The sequence below is a fragment of the Xiphophorus couchianus genome, chromosome 13 (assembly GCF_001444195.1).
Source record: "Xiphophorus couchianus chromosome 13, X_couchianus-1.0, whole genome shotgun sequence".
Classification (NCBI taxonomy): Eukaryota; Metazoa; Chordata; class Actinopteri; order Cyprinodontiformes; family Poeciliidae; genus Xiphophorus; species Xiphophorus couchianus.
In genome coordinates this window covers 18,771,958-18,788,292 of record NC_040240.1, presented here as the reverse complement: position 1 = coordinate 18,788,292, position 16,335 = coordinate 18,771,958, and the positions used below count along the sequence as shown (strand labels likewise).

At 36.3% G+C, this 16,335-nt stretch overlaps 2 protein-coding genes across 2 annotated transcripts in view; both read left to right on the top strand.

The window, feature by feature from the left end:
• LOC114156166 (gastrula zinc finger protein XlCGF8.2DB-like) overlaps positions 1-7,227 on the top strand; it is a 29,016-nt gene extending 21,789 nt beyond the window's left edge. Inside the window, exons 3-7 of the mRNA XM_028036438.1 lie at positions 2,957-3,171; positions 5,650-6,161; positions 6,240-6,452; positions 6,537-6,651; positions 6,988-7,227. Coding sequence (XP_027892239.1) covers positions 2,988-3,171; positions 5,650-6,161; positions 6,240-6,452; positions 6,537-6,651; positions 6,988-7,085 — 1,122 coding nt within the window. The 5' untranslated portion in view covers positions 2,957-2,987 and the 3' untranslated portion in view covers positions 7,086-7,227. The remainder of the gene's footprint in view (positions 1-2,956; positions 3,172-5,649; positions 6,162-6,239; positions 6,453-6,536; positions 6,652-6,987) is intronic.
• Positions 7,228-10,468: 3,241 nt separating this feature from the next.
• Positions 10,469-13,881, top strand: LOC114155831 (gastrula zinc finger protein XlCGF57.1-like). The gene is made up of 2 exons (XM_028035942.1): positions 10,469-10,532; positions 12,574-13,881. The coding sequence occupies exons 1-2, from the start codon at positions 10,469-10,471 to the stop codon at positions 13,755-13,757; spliced, it is 1,248 nt and encodes a 415-aa protein (XP_027891743.1). The 3' UTR covers positions 13,758-13,881.
• Positions 13,882-16,335: the final 2,454 nt, after the last annotated feature.

Below are 16,335 nucleotides of genomic sequence, written 5' to 3'. Positions count from 1 at the left end.
AAAGTGAGGGAAAATGGAGATTTGGGGATGCAAATTGGGAAAAATTTAGAATAATAAATGAGATTAATGTGGTAAATATAGATACAAGTAAACCAATAAATGAATTGAATTTAGAAATTAGTAAAAGCATTATTAACGCAGCAAAAATAGCCATTCCTAGAAGTAATGGTACAAAAAAAAGAGAATAGTTCCTTGGTGGACGTCAGAATGTTCAGGAGCAATTAAAATGCGGAATAAGGCTTTTAAAAGTCTTTAAAAAATTATTTGTTTCCAAAATTTAATAAATTACAAAAGGAGACAGGCAGAAGTCAGGAAAATTATAAGAAATGCTAAAAGGGATTATTGGAGGAAATATTGTGAGTCCTTAGGGAGAAATACTGCATTAGATAAGGTTTGGAATACTATAAAAAAAATGTCCGGTAAATCAAGAGAATATTTCTTTCCAGTAGTAAAAGAGGATGATAAAATTATAGTAGATAGTAAAAGTAAAGCAGAATTATTAGCAAGAGTATTTACAAAGATACATAGCACGGAAAATCTAAACAGTAAAGAAAAAAAAGGACGTGAAATTACATTGCAGAATCAAAATGAATTACTGTATAATGATGAAGATAATGAGGACCTTATTAATATAAATTTTTCTTTAATAGAGTTGAATAAAGCATTGAAGAATTCCAGTAAATCAACTCCTGGGAATGATCAAATTAGTTACAGTATGCTAAGTAATCTTAGTGAATTGAGTAAAAAAATATTATTAGAATTATATAATAAGGTATGGAAGGAAGGAATATTACCTGACAAGTGTAAAGAAGCAATTGTTATACCTATTTGTAAACCTGGTAAAGATCCTCACTCAGCTGAGAGTTACAGGCCAATAGCTTTAACATCATGTATTGGTAAGATTATGGAAAAAATGGTAAATAATAGATTAATTTATTATTTAGAGTTGAAAGAAAAGATTAAATCCTATCAATTTGGTTTTAGAAAAGGTAGAAGAACAATAGATTCTGCATTATGTCTGGAATATGAAATTAGACGGGCTCAGATTAATAAGGAGAGTCTAATAGCAATTTTTTTAGATATAGAAAAAGCTTATGATATGTTATGGAAAGAAGGATTGTTAATTAAAATAAAACAAATGGGGATAAGGGGCAGAATATATAGATGGATTAAAAAAATTTTAACGGAAAGAAATATAAAAGTAAAGGTAGGTGGCGTTTTAAGTTCAAGGCATCAAATCGAAAATGGCACTCCCCAAGGTAGTATAATAAGTCCTATGTTATTTATTATAATGATTAATGATATTTTTAATAATATAGATAAATCTTTTGGTGTTTCATTATTTGCAGATGATGGCCTTATCTGGAAGAGGGGAAGAAATATTGAATTTGTAAATAGGAAACTACAAGAGGCATTACATAGTGTAGAAGCTTGGGCTTTAGAATGGGGATTTAGAATCTCAATATCTAAATCTAAAGTTGTTGTTTTTACAAATAAAAAGTTAAATATTATTACAAGTCTGAAATTATATGAGAATGTTATTGAAAGGATAGATCAAATAAAATATTTAGGATTCTGGTTTGATAAAAAACTTACATGGAAGACTCATGTTCAGCTCTACAAGTTGAGATGGGTGAGATGCCGTTGGAGCTCAGAAGGAAACAATTAGCAATAACTTACTGGGCAAATATTAAAGGACATAAAGAAAGTTATCCTCCATATATTATGTTACAATCTTGTCAAGAAAAAGAAAAAAAGCAAATAAATAGTTTTGGATGGTTTATAAAAAATGAAATAAGAGATATAGGAATAAATCATAGTTTAATTAGTCCTGTGATTGTTCTTCCTGTTATCCCACCATGGATAATTGAGATAGCGGAAGTTGATTTAAGTTTACTGGAAAAAGGAAAACAATTAGAAAAGAAAGAGGTGGAAAATTATATTGGAAATGAATATGCGGAATATATAGAAATATATACAGATGCCTCAAAAATGTCAAATAATAATATAGGAATAGCTTTTATAATTCCGGAATTAGATATTATGAGAAATAAAAGAATAGCAGACAAATTGACAGTATACACAGGTGAACTAATGGCTATTTTAATGGCTCTAGAATGGGTTGAGGAAACAAGAGAGAGAGCGGTTGTAATCTGTTCAGATTCAAGTAGTGCATTAGTAAGTATTGTAGAACAAAATTCAGAATCAAGGCAAGATATTATAGTTGATATTAATCAGTTAATGTTTAGGATTAAAAGTTATGGATCTCTGGTCAAATTAGTTTGGGTTCCTGCTCACATTGGAGTAATAGGGAATGAGCTGGCAGATAATTTTGCTAAGAATGCAGCAAAAAAGTGTATTGTTGATTTAAAAATTAAAATGAGTAAAAATGAGGTTAAAAATATTAGTAAAATGTATATTAAGGATAAATGGCAGGAACAGTGGGATAAAGGAAGCAATGCCAGATTTTATTATAGCATCCAAAGAAAAGTTGGAGAATATAGGAAATGTAGCAGGAATAAAAAAGAAGAAGATATTATATCTAGATTAAGGTTTGGACATACAGGTTTAAACAGTACTCTTAAAATAATAAATAAACATGATACAGGTTTCTGTAGTTATTGTGGGAAATTAGAAACAATACAACATTTTTTTTTAGAATGTAGTAAGTATGTTCGAGAAAGGGAGGAGTTAATTAGAAATTTAAATAGGAATAAAAATAAATTTGATATTAGAAGTTTGCTTCAAAGATCATCGGGGGACGTAGTTTTTAATAGTATTTTTAATTTTCTAAGGAGAACAGGTATTATGGGAAGATTATAGTGACTTTACATCTGATCCATACTCCAGTCTAGAAGGTGGCGGTAATGCACCTAAAAGTTGTTTGCCAACCGCCATAAAAAAAAACAAGAAGAAGAAGAAGACATGAATGAACGACAGTCATAACATCCCAAAGAAGAAGAAGAAGAAGACAAAGAAAATGGCGCATGGTCTGTTTTGTTGAATGTTCGACTGTTTCTCTAAACGAGTTTATCAACGAGCCGTTAACTGCTGCTGAAGAAACATTCACAGAGTTTAAAGAAATCATCGTCAAGTCGGAGGAAGAGATGGATGATCATCGCAGACTGCTGGATTTCTCCCGGAGGCCCCAGATAATCTTACACCGAATAGGTAGGAACCACCAGCGTTTGGATGCAGGTTAAGGTCTAAATGTCTGCACCTTTCTGTATGAGGATCATTTTAGTAAATGTTCTTTTCCCGTATAAATGTTTTGTTAACCGGTAAATGAACGCAGGAATCACAATTACGCTGTGAAAATGGCTTATTGATGTAGAAATAAAATGACCTTTTATGGCTTTTCCTCCTTTAACTAATCAAACTTACTTTTGAAAACAGGAGAAATGTGAACAATGCAGCGCAAGGTTAGTAAAGCAAACAGCATGAAACAATAATAGTGTGTTAGTAGCTGTAAAATGTAATAATTTGTAATAAATAAATTGTAGTGGCGATTGTTTGTCAAACCAAACATCCTATAAAAGTTCAGTCAACAAGCCACTGCTGCACTGAGGTGATGCTTCGTACGAAGGTAAAAGAAGTTCAATGTCCAAAAAACTTGAAGATTGCTTTTATAGTTTATTTTTTCCAGTTTGACAAGCAAATAACAAAGATCAAACTTTACATTAGTGATGTGTTGAGTAATGAAGCGGGTAAGACAGAGAACTCACCTAAACCTGAGCAGTTAAAGTTTTTATTTTTTAGTAATAAATCGTTGTCCCTGGTGACATAGCGAGTAACAAGCCAATCACAACCCTCTTTTCTATTTGTTTCTAGTTTTCTTTTGGATCCAGCCATTGTTTCATACAACCAGATTAATCAGAATTTATGTATCAGAATCACAAACATTTTAAACTTGTTTATTCATTGTAAAGCTTCATGTTGTTTTCACGTTGCCTATTTTACATATATTGTCCAGTTGATGTCACAGTGGAGCAAATGAAGCACCGCGGTGCATCGGCTCATGAGTCGAATGATTGGATGGAGTTCCTCAGGGCTTCATGAAGCTGCATCTCACCATCACTACTTTTCATTGTTTCCTCTCCTGCTCTGGTCAAAACCCAGTGCATGCTGGTCCTATACCAGTCCCTATACTTACAGAAAATGGACCCACAGTTCTTAATGTCTAACTTACAAAAGTAAATAATAAACACAAAGCAACAAAAACTAAACAATTATTAACCTATAAATAAACTCTGTAAATAAACCCCAAAAATATAAAGTGAATTAAAATCAAATTTTAACACAAATAAAAGTAATGATAGTTCCAAGTTAAGTAATATCTTGAAATAATAACATTTACTCGTAAATATTAACAACATTGGCAACTATTATTAATTTTATAATAAATAAAAAATATTTAATATCTGTACATTTGAGAATTCTCCAATTGTCTGCTGGATTTGTCGCCTGATCTGTCTCTCTGTCTACGCTCTTAAATTTTTCGGTGTGGGTTTTTTCATTTTTTTCATTTCTGTCGTAAACGATGAACGATTTCTCCCATTTACTTCAATGGGCTCTTTGCACCTGCCGCGCTGACGTCACAACCGCATGCGCAAATGCGGCTCTTTTCTTTCCTCTTTGAGTTACCATGACAGCTAGAAAAGACAAAGTCTTATTTCAGAAGCAAATAAAACAATACTATGAACATTGCTGTCTTCCTAATATAATGGGCTTTTAAGTTTTCATGGATTTCCAAGCTGTCCTGAATTAAGAAGACGGTGGCTTGTAAATATTCGTCGCTACCAGTTAAAGCTAACGCCGCACAGCAAAGTTTACAGCCTTCACTTCACTCCGGATCAACTTCTTCAGCCTAAAGAAGAAGGTAAAGGAGCCTCCTGTGTTATTTCCATGGAATCACTTCTGTATTCAGCCTGAAAGAGAGTTTATGGGAACCAGAGAACAGACCAGAGCCAGACAGCCGAGCAACTGATCCGCCTGAACACACTGCTGTAAACACAGTCCTGCTTCACAAGAAGCATGCAAAACTAATAAAGCGAAATAACACAGAGACCTTAAGGAACACGGCCATATTTTTCTAAAAGCAACAACTTTAAACCTGAACAGTCAGCTGAACTAGAACTCCGACACCAGAGCTGCTCTACTGTTAAGCTATGGGCTTGTTGTTCCTCAGGCTTCAGAAGCAAAACGCCTGAACCGTAAAATCCCGGTTACTTGGTCTCTGACACTAACGACAATAAACGCAGGTAATATACTTGAAAACAAGGTAAAAACATTGTCCGTTAATGAATGATGAAAAATGTTTAGATACTTAAATAGCACATTTTTAAAAGAAAAATGTCTAGCATAAACTAAAGCTAATGTTAGCCACAAAGTTTAAAGAAAGTAAAACTCACCTTCGTATCTGTGCATAACGAGGCGAACATCTTAAAACCTTTATCCAGCTACTTGTTGGGGCTTCGGATCGATGTACATTATTAATTGTTACCTTGGACAAGCCCTGCAAACACCCAGTGTAAAATGCTTTTTTCAATAGATCGGAAACGATTTAGCCACTTTTCCCCGAACGCGGAAGCTGAGGTGCAAAGAGCCCATAAAATAACGATTGCTTTTTTCCTCTGTTTTCTTGTCCAGATTGCCTGCAGTGTAACATTTATTACCAGGAGAGGAGATCCACTTTGGACCAGGAGGAGTTGGAACCTCTGCAGGTGAAACAAGAACAGGAAGAGCCTGAAGATCATCAGATAAAAGAAGAGCAGGAGGATCTAAAACACCAGCAGATAAAATTGGAAGAGAAAGAAGTTTACTGCAGTCAGGCTGAAGAACAGATTGAATTAAAACAGGAGACTGATACCTGCATGGTGGTTCCTGTTGATGAGCAAACAGACCACACTGAATCAGAACCAAACAGGAACCAAGACATCTTCCAGGAAGCTGCTGAAGCTGAGAACCAAAATCAGGAAAGAAGAAAACCTTTCTCATGTGTCATCTGTAAAAAGCGTTTGACTTTCAAATCTGTTTTTGATGCTCACATGAGAACTCACACTGGTGAAAAGCCGTTTTCATGTGTGACCTGTGGAAAAAGTTTTATTCGAAAACAGGATTTAACTAAGCACATGATGATTCACACTGGTGAAAAGCCGTTTTCATGCGTAACCTGTGGAAAACGTTTTAGTCAAAAACAGGATTTAACTCAGCACATGATGATTCACACTGGTGAAAAGCCGTTTTCATGTGTGAACTGTGGAAAGAGATTTAGTCTAAAACAGGATTTAACTCAGCACATGATGATTCACACGGGTGAAAAGCCGTTTTCATGTGTGACCTGTGGAAAAAGTTTTATTCGAAAACAGGATTTAACTCAGCACATGATGATTCACACGGGTGAAAAGCCGTTTTCATGTGTGACCTGTGGAAAAAGTTTTAGACATAAACAGGCGTTAACTGAGCACAAGAAGATTCACACTGGTGAAAAGCCGTTTTCATGCGTAACCTGTGGAAAAAGTTTTATTCGAAAACAGGATTTAACTAAGCACATGATGATTCACACTGGTGAAAAGCCGTTTTCATGTGTGACCTGTGGAAAAAGTTTTATTCGAAAACAGGGTTTAACTCGGCACATGATGATTCACACTGGTGAAAAGCCGTTTTCATGTGTGACCTGTGGAGAAAGTTTTTGTCAAAAACAACATTTAATTCGGCACATGAGGATTCACACTGGTGAAAAGCCGTTTTCATGTGTGACCTGTGGAAAAAGTTTTAACCATAAACCGACTTTAACTCAGCACATGAGAATTCACACCGGTCAAAAGCCCTTTTCATGTGTGAATTGTGGAAAATGTTTTATTCAAAAATCTAATTTAACTACGCATATGATGATTCACACTGGTGAAAAGCCGTTTTCATGTGTGACCTGTGGAAAAGGTTTTGGTGAAAAACGGAATTTAACTCGGCACATGATGATTCACACAGGTGAAAAGCCGTTTTCATGTGTGACCTGTTTAAAAAGTTTTAGTCATAAAAATAGTTTAATTCGGCACATGACGCGTCACACAGTTGAAAAGCTGTAGAAGTATGTTCCATAAATGTCCTATGTTGTATTTGTTAAATGTGATCATTTTGATCTTCACATTTGGATACTTAGAGATGTTCAACCATGACACATTTTCCTTCATTGATGTTTTATTTTTCTGGTATATTCTGTATCAAAAAGCAATAATGATAAACTGTATGTTATTGTATTAACTTACTGTTTATGTCAAACTGTATGTTGTGTGTGTACAACATGAAGAGCAGAGGGCTCAGCACACAGCCCTGAGGAGTGCCAGTACTGATGCTGATAGATGAAGAGGCTTGGGGGCCCACTGACTATTTCATGCATTAACAGAGTTTGACCGGACATGGACTCCCTTCCAGAACATTCTCACATGATTGGACTTGAGGGATTGATTTGTATTATTGTGTACCATAGAGAGTGAGTGGGGTTTATTGTTGTAGTTTTTTAAATCAACAATAGAATGTATATAATGGTTGAGTGTTTTTAAAAAAAATCTACAAAACAGTATTTGTGTTAATTTTGTGTTTAATGTAAAATGAGATTGAATCTGATTTTATTTCTTTCAAATTATGTTAACCAGTTTTACTCTACCTAATTAAAATCTATTCAAATAAAAAAAAATCATTTGTACTTTAAAGAAATGCAAAATTCACCGCAAACTAATTTTCATGCATTGATTGCACAAAGTACATGTAGTTATTTTTAATATTTTGCTTTTTTCTCTTGTTTTAGCTGTAATATTTTAATCTGTTCTGCTGCAGCATTTAGATTACTGTATTTTAATGTTGAAACTATTTTTATGTTTATATGTATTTTAGAAAGAAATAAATGTGTAACATTTCATTTAACATTAAAAGTTTTGAGTTTTCCTTTAGTGTATGTTGTGCCTTATATTTGAACCCAGTAGATGGTGGTACTACGGCTATACTGGTTGTAGCCACTGTGGTTCCTGTAACTGATGGGTTGCTGGTTCAAACTTCCCACATCCATCTCAGTTGTTGAGTCCTTGAGCAAGGCACCAAACCTGCCTTGCCTGCTGTTAGTCAGAAGTCCGATGTCGCCGACTGTGTAGCAGCTTCTGTCAGTCTGCCCTAGGGCAGCTGGGCTACAATGTAGCTTACCACCATCAACATGTAAAGCACTTTGGCATCCTCTGCACTAGATAAATCGCTATACATACATTTACCATTGACTAAACACTTGCATTTTGTCTTTTTGTTCTGTTTTGTATTAAACTTGTCCTGTCTGACAGTGTGACACTCAGCATTGTCGAGTACCAAGGTTAAGCCCTAAAGACTTGCACAAGTGGACCATTATGGCTTCCACCTGATATAATTACATGAAACTTTATTAGAAGCTGCTTTGGGTTTATTTTATTAAATTGTAATGAGACGGAGAAGAAAGCGGGAGAGAAAAGAAAGGTGAGAAAAAAGTTTTATAGGGGCCCCCTCCTCTCACCCAACTTGATATAAAGGTGATCACAGAGAGGAGGGAGCCAGAGACCAAACCTGACAGACAGACCAGGCACACAGAGACAAGATCACATGTTCCCATTCTCATGTGTACACCCAGACATTCAAACCCATGTAGACAATGTCAAAATAAACAAAACAAAAATGGATGCCATACACCCACTTGCATTTCTTATACACAGAGATCCAACCAGAACCAGGACCACCAGCTTAGGAATCATTCAAACCAAACCCTTATCCCAATTCACAAACCCAGCCTACCAACCAAAGGATCCACCTAGTCCCAATGAAGAAGATCCAGCAGACATACAGCGCACCGGGTTGACTGAAAGAACCCCAACCCAAGAAATGGACTGACCGACTACTTCTTGAAGCCCATCAAGAAAATGCAGAGTGTGTGCAAAGCAGTAATCACAGCAAAAGGTTGCTACTTTGAAGAAACTAGAATATAAGGAGTATTTTCAGTTGTTTTAAACTTTTTTGTTTAGTGCATATTTCCACATGTGTTATTCATAGTTTTGATGCCTTCAGTGTGAATCTACAATGTCAATAGTCATGAAAATAAAGGAAACTCATTGAATTAAAAGGTGTGTCCAAACTTTTGGTCTGTACTGTATATGGTCTAAAAGTGATCTAAGCTTAGATTTAAAACTTATAAGATGATAAGTTTCTCTTTAAAACAAAATGACATTGTAACTGATGCTGTTATTTGTAAAATTATATTAACCCGTTCAACTCCACCTATGTAAAAGCTTAATGAATAAATAAAAAACAATTACTTTTAAAATTCATTATAAATTAATTTTCATGCATTAATTTTTCTTGATTTTAGAAAGTATGGTTGAATATTTTCTTCAATAATTTGTTGTGTCTGTTGTCTTAGTTATATTTTTCTCTGTTCTGCTGCAGCTGTTTTCTATTATAGATCACCATGTTTCTAATGCTGGAACTAATTTAACCTCCACACATAGATATATTATTAGTGTCTTAGAAAGTTAGTAGAACATTTGCCTTTCCTGTGAAAATGTCGTGTTAGTGCTGAATGTTACTGCTGAAAATTGTAGAAACATTTGAGTTCAACTGCAGAACACTTGCTGAAATGAAATGAGTAGAAGCAGCAGGAAAAAGTTAAACAGTGCAAATCTGTCAGCTAAACTGAATAATTTAAAATCAGTACCAACATCCCTGCTTAAAAAATTAAATATGGCATAGAAATGCTTGCAAAGGTAAAATATAAGGTCATATATTGAATAATTTCAGTATTAAAGAGAGTAATAGCATTTAACCCATCTAGTGCAGTGGAAAGAAACTACAGTATTATTTAAATACCGGTAGAAAAATCAAATAGATAAAACCGTTAAAAGTCATTTACACTCGACCACCAGCACCGCACAATTCAGTGAACAAGCCGGTGCTGATCGGCTCTCAATAAGCCACAGGATGGGCGGAACCAGCGGTAACTCCGAACAAAGCAGCAGCGATCATTGTGGATATACGGAAACTATAGGAAAGGTTCTGATCTGGTGGAGTGAAGAAACTGTGAAACATGTTGCGGGATGTAGGAGATACGAATCAGAAGACAATATTAACTTTTGATTTGTGGAAAACTGGAATACTAATATTGTATTTGTTTTATTAAGATAAAGTGGAAGAAAAGATTTTACGTTTTTCAAAGAGAACTGGCACTGTATGAGAAATCTTTAGATGTGATGATCGTAAGATCCACAAGGTGGCGGTAATGCAATGACATGAATAAACGACAGTCATAAAATCCCAAAGAAGAAGAAGACAAAGAAAATGGCGCATGGTCTGTTTGGTTGAATGTTCGACTGTTTCTCTAAACGAGTTTATCAACGAGCCGTTAACTGCTGCTGAAGAAACATTCACAGAGTTTAAAGAAATCATCGTCAAGTCGGAGGAAGAGATGGATGATCATCGCAGACTGCTGGATTTCTCCCGGAGGCCCCAGATAATCTTACACCGAATAGGTAGGAACCAGCAGCGTTTGGATGCAGGTTAAGGTCTAAATGTCTGCACCTTTCTGTATGAGGATCATTTTAGTAAATGTTCTTTTCCCGTATAAATGTTTTGTTAACCGGTAAATGAACGCAGGAATCACAATTACGCTGTGAAAATGGCTTATTGATGTAGAAATAAAATGACCTTTTATGGCTTTTCCTCCTTTAACTAATCAAACTTACTTTTGAAAAGAGGAGAAATGTGAACAATGCAGCGCAAGGTTAGTAAAGCAAACAGCATGAAACAATAATAGTGTGTTAGTAGCTGTAAAATGTAATAATTTGTAATAAATAAATTGTAGTGGCGATTGTTTGTCAAACCAAACATCCTATAAAAGTTCAGTCAACAAGCCACTGCTGCACTGAGGTGATGCTTCGTACGAAGGTAAAAGAAGTTCAATGTCCAAAAAACTTGAAGATTGCTTTTATAGTTTATTTTTTTCCAGTTTGACAAGCAAATAACAAAGATCAAACTTTACATTAGTGATGTGTTGAGTAATGAAGCGGGTAAGACAGAGAACTCACCTAAACCTGAGCAGTTAAAGTTTTTATTTTTTAGTAATAAATCGTTGTCCCTGGTGACATAGCGAGTAACAAGCCAATCACAACCCTCTTTTCTATTTGTTTCTAGTTTTCTTTTGGATCCAGCCATTGTTTCATACAACCAGATTCATCAGAATTTATGTATCAGAATCACAAACATCTTTTACTTGTTTATTCATTGTAAAGCTTCATGTTGTTTTCACGTCGCCTATTTGGGGCCTGCCCATAGCAATGCATAGGGATGCAATCTCTATGCATTGCATTGCAGGCACCTATTGTTCTACACCTCAAAATAACTGCTGCTTAGACTCAAAATAGACAGAATTTTGTCTGCCTCTCTGAGCTGCTCTTTAGAACCACAGTGATGGCAGAATGTCAGAACTACAGACATGGTGAAACAACTGCTATAAACTCATTGCATCTCTGAATAGTGATGCCCCACATGCTACTGACAGCATTCACATTGAATACACATTGAATTAGTACGGCCATTTAATATGAAACTTACTGAAGATTTCAAAATAAAAGCCTTAATATTCTTCTAAGGTTAGTGCACTACCATCGGCAGTGAAATAATGTTAGCCTGCATTATCTTTGCTAATATCTTTGCTGCATTAGTCTTTTAGCTTAAATAAGCTATTAGCTAATTTTCTTACTTATTAGCCATGTTTAGTATACCGAATGGAGTAAGTAAAGTACAGACAACATGCTAGTGATGCCCCACATGCTACTGACAGCATTCATGCTGACATTAGCATTTTGGCTAATTTCAGCTGATACACTTACTTTATCATACTGAATGGTGCAAGTACATGTTAGTAAACATTCTGGTCATTCTCCTCATATGATTGCAGCTTTCTTTAGCATTGATACTAATTTTTAGATGGATGGAGTTCCTCAGGGCTTCATGAAGCTGCATCTCACCATCACTACTTTTCATTGTTTCCTCTCCTGGTCTGGTCAAAACCCACAGGCCCAACCCAGTGCATGCTGGTCCTATACCAGTCCCCATACTTACAGAAAATGGACCCACAGTTCTTAATGTCTAACTTACAAAAGTAAATAACAAACACAAAGCAATAAAAACTAAACAATTATTAACCTACAAATAAACTCTGTAAATAAACCCCAAAATATAAAGTGAACTAAAGTCAAATTTTAACCCAAATAAAAGTAATAACTCCAAATTAAGGAATATCTTGAAATGTTAATATTTACTAGTAAATTTCATTAACATTGGCAACTATTATTAATTTTATAATAAATAAAAAATATTTAATATCCGTTCATTTGAGAATTCTCCAATTGTCAGCTGGATTTGTCGCCTGATCTGTCTCTCTGTCTACGCTCTTAAATTTTTCGGTGTGGGTTTTTTCATTTTTTTCATTTCTGTCGTAAACAATGAACGATTTCTCCCATTTACTTCAATAAAATAACGATTGCTTTTTAAATCTGTTTTCTTGTCCAGATTGCCTGCAGTGTGACATTTATTACCAGGAGAGGAGATCCACTCTGGACCAGGAGGAGTTGGAACCTGTGCAGGTGAAACAAGAACAGGAAGAGCCAGAAGATCATCAGATAAAAGAAGAGCAGGAGGATCTAAAACACCAGCAGATAAAAGTGGAAGAGAAAGAAGTTTACTGCAGTCAGGGTGAAGAACAGATTGAATTAAAACAGGAGACTGATACCTGCATGGTGGTTCCTGTTGATGAGCAAACAGACCACACTGAATCAGAACCAAACAGGAACCAAGACATCTTCCAGGAAGCTGCTGAAGCTGAGAACCAAAATCAGGAAAGAAGAAAACCTTTCTCATGTGTCATTAGTAAAAAGTGTTTGACTTTCAAATCTGTTTTTGATGCTCATATGAGAACTCATACGGGTAAAAAGCAGTTTACATGTATGACCTGTGGGAAAGGTTTTATTCGAAAATATGTTTTAACTAGGCACATGATGATCCACACAGGTGAAAAGCCGTTTTCATGTGTGACCTGTGGAAAAAGTTTTATTCGAAAACATCATTTAACTCAGCACATGATGATTCACACTGGCGAAAAGCCGTTTTCATGTGTGACCTGTGGAAAAAGTTTTATTCGAAAACATCATTTAACTCAGCACATGATGATTCACACAGGTGACATGCCGTTTTCATGTGTGACCTGTGGAAAACGTTTTCTTCGAAAACTGGCTTTAACTCAGCACATGATGATTCATACTGGTGAAAAGTCATTTTCATGCGTGACCTGTGGAAAAAGTTTTAGGCATAAATATGCTTTAACTCAGCACATGATGATTCACACGGGTGAAAAGCCGTTTTCATGTGTGACCTGTGGAAAAAGTTTTATTCGAAAACAGGATTTAACTGAGCACATGAGGATTCACACTGGTGAAAAGCCGTTTTCATGTGTGAACTGTGAAAAACCTTTTATGCATAAATCGGCTTTAACTAAGCACATGATGATTCACACTGGTGAAAAGCCGTTTTCATGTGGAAATTGTGGAAAAAGTTTTTGTCAAAAACAAACTTTAATTCGGCACATGATGATTCACACAGGTGAAAAGCCGTTTTCATGTGTGACCTGTTTAAAAAGTTTTAGTCATAAAAATAGTTTAACTAAGCACATGACGCGTCACACAGTTGAAAAGCTGTAGAATTATGTTCCATAAATGTCCTGTGTTGTATTTGTTAAATGTGATCATTTTGATCTTCACATTTGGATACGTAGAGATGTTCAACCATGACACATTTTCCTTCATTGAACGTTTTATTTTTCTGGTATATTCTGTATCAAAAAACAATAATGATAAACTGTATGTTATTGTATTAACATACTGTTTATGTCAAACTGTATGTTGTGTGTGTACAACGTGAAGAGCAGAGGGCTCAGCACACAGCCCTGAGGAGTGCCAGTACTGATGCTGATAGATGAAGAGGCTTGGGGGCCCACTGACTATTTCATGCATTAACAGAGTTTGACCGGACATGGACTCCCTTCCAGAACATTCTCACATGATTGGACTTGAGGGATTGATTTGTATTATTGTGTACCATAGAGAGTGAGTGGGGTTTATTTGTGTAGTTTTTTAAATCAACAATAGAATGTATATAATGGTTGAGTGTTTTTAAAAAAAATCTACAAAACAGTATTTGTGTTAATTTTGTGTTTAATGTAAAATGAGATTGAATCTGATTTCATTTCTTTCAAATTTTGTCAACCAGTTTTACTCTACCTAATTAAAATACTCAAATTAAAAAAAATCATTTGTACTTTAAAGAAATGCAAAATTCACCGCAAACTAATTTTCATGCATTGATTGCACAAAGTACATGTAATTATTTTTAATATTTTGCTTTTTTCTCTTGTTTTAGCTGTAATATTTTAATCTGTTCTGCTGCAGCATTTAGATTACTGTATTTTAATGTTGAAACTATTTTTATGTTTATATGTATTTTAGAAAGAAATAAAGGTGTAACATTTCATTTAACATTAAAGTTTTGAGTTTTCCTTTAGTGTATGTTGTGCCTGATCCTTGAACCCAGTAGATGGTGGTACTACAGCTATACTGGTTGTAGCCACTGTGGTTCCTGTAACTGATGGGTTTCTGGTTCAAACTTCCCACATCCATCTCAGTTGTTGAGTCCTTGAGCAAGGCACCAAACCTGCCTTGCCTGCTGTTAGTCAGAAGTCCGATGGCGCCCATTGTGTAGCAGCTTCTGTCAGTCTGCCCTAGGGCAGCTGGGCTACAATGTAGCTTACCACCATCAGCATGTAAAGCACTTTGGCATCCTCTGCACTAGATAAATCGCTATACATACATTTACCATTGACTAAACACTTGCATTTTGTCTTTTTGTTGTGTTTTGTATTAAACTTGTCCTGTCTGACAGTGTGACACTCAGCATTGTCGAGTACCAATGTTAAGCCCTAAAGACTTGCACAAGTGGACCATTATGGCTTCCCCCTGATATAATTACATGAAACTTTATTAGAAACTGCTTTGGGTTTATTTTATTAAATTGTAATGAGACGGAGAAGAAAGCGGGAGAGAAAAGAAAGGTGAGAAAAAAGTTTTATAGGGGCCCCCTCCTCTCACCCAACTTGATATAAAGATGATCACAGAGAGGAGGGAGCCAGAGACCAAACCTGACAGACAGACCAGGCACACAGAGACAAGATCACATGTTCCCATTCTCATGTGTACACCCAGACATTCAAACCCATGTAGATAATGTCAAAATAAACAAAACAAAAATGGACGCCATACACCCACTTGCATTTCTCATACACACAGATCCAACAGCCAACCAGAACCAGGACCACCAGCTTAGGAATCATTCAAACCAAACTCCTATCCCAAGTCACAAACCCAGCCTGCCAACCAAAGGATCCACCTAGTCCCAATGAAAAAGGTCCAGCAGACATACAGCGCACCGGGTTGACTGAAAGAACCCCAACCCAAGAAATGGACCGACCAGCCAGCTCAGCGCAATATCCAGAACAAGAATACCACCCACAGCCCTGAATCCCAGCCCAGCACCAGGCTGTGGCCACAAATAGGCTAGCAAAGCAATAAATCACACCCCATACCAACACCAAGACAGACAGACAGTAAACGATACCAGACCCAAAAAATGGGGCCAATCAAAATGCAAACACCAGCCAACACAAGCACTTTCACCACTTCATACACAAATAAGCCAAAAACACAAGCCTCTCAACTTGCCGACTACACCACCAGTAGGAAGGATGCTACAGAAAAGCCAACGCACCAACTGTGAATAAGGAAGCAGCCCCTCACAGGTCCATAAACATCCCAGCTGCCAAGTGATAAGTAAAAAAGCCAATCCTAACCTGGTACAAGACGATGGTTGTTGTGAAGTCCAACATAATGAGAGCTCAGCGACCCCAACCCTGACAGACCCACACAGAGACAGGCTCACACAGAGACTGCTGGATCATCCAGACACAGGACCACCACCACCCCACCGCGATCCACCTCACAACTGAGGACAAGACGTGGCATAAAGAGCCCAAAACCATGTTGAAAATTCACAGTGCAAACATGCAGTGCATGAACCGGCCCCAAATCCAGACTACATACTGATCAGAACCCAAGTCTCAGGGTTCAGCCAGGATCCAGGGAAAATACGCCCCCAGAATCCCAAGACTACCCCAGGAACAATACGGCCACCATGCCAGTAACCCATCTCAAGCTGTAAGGAGCCCCA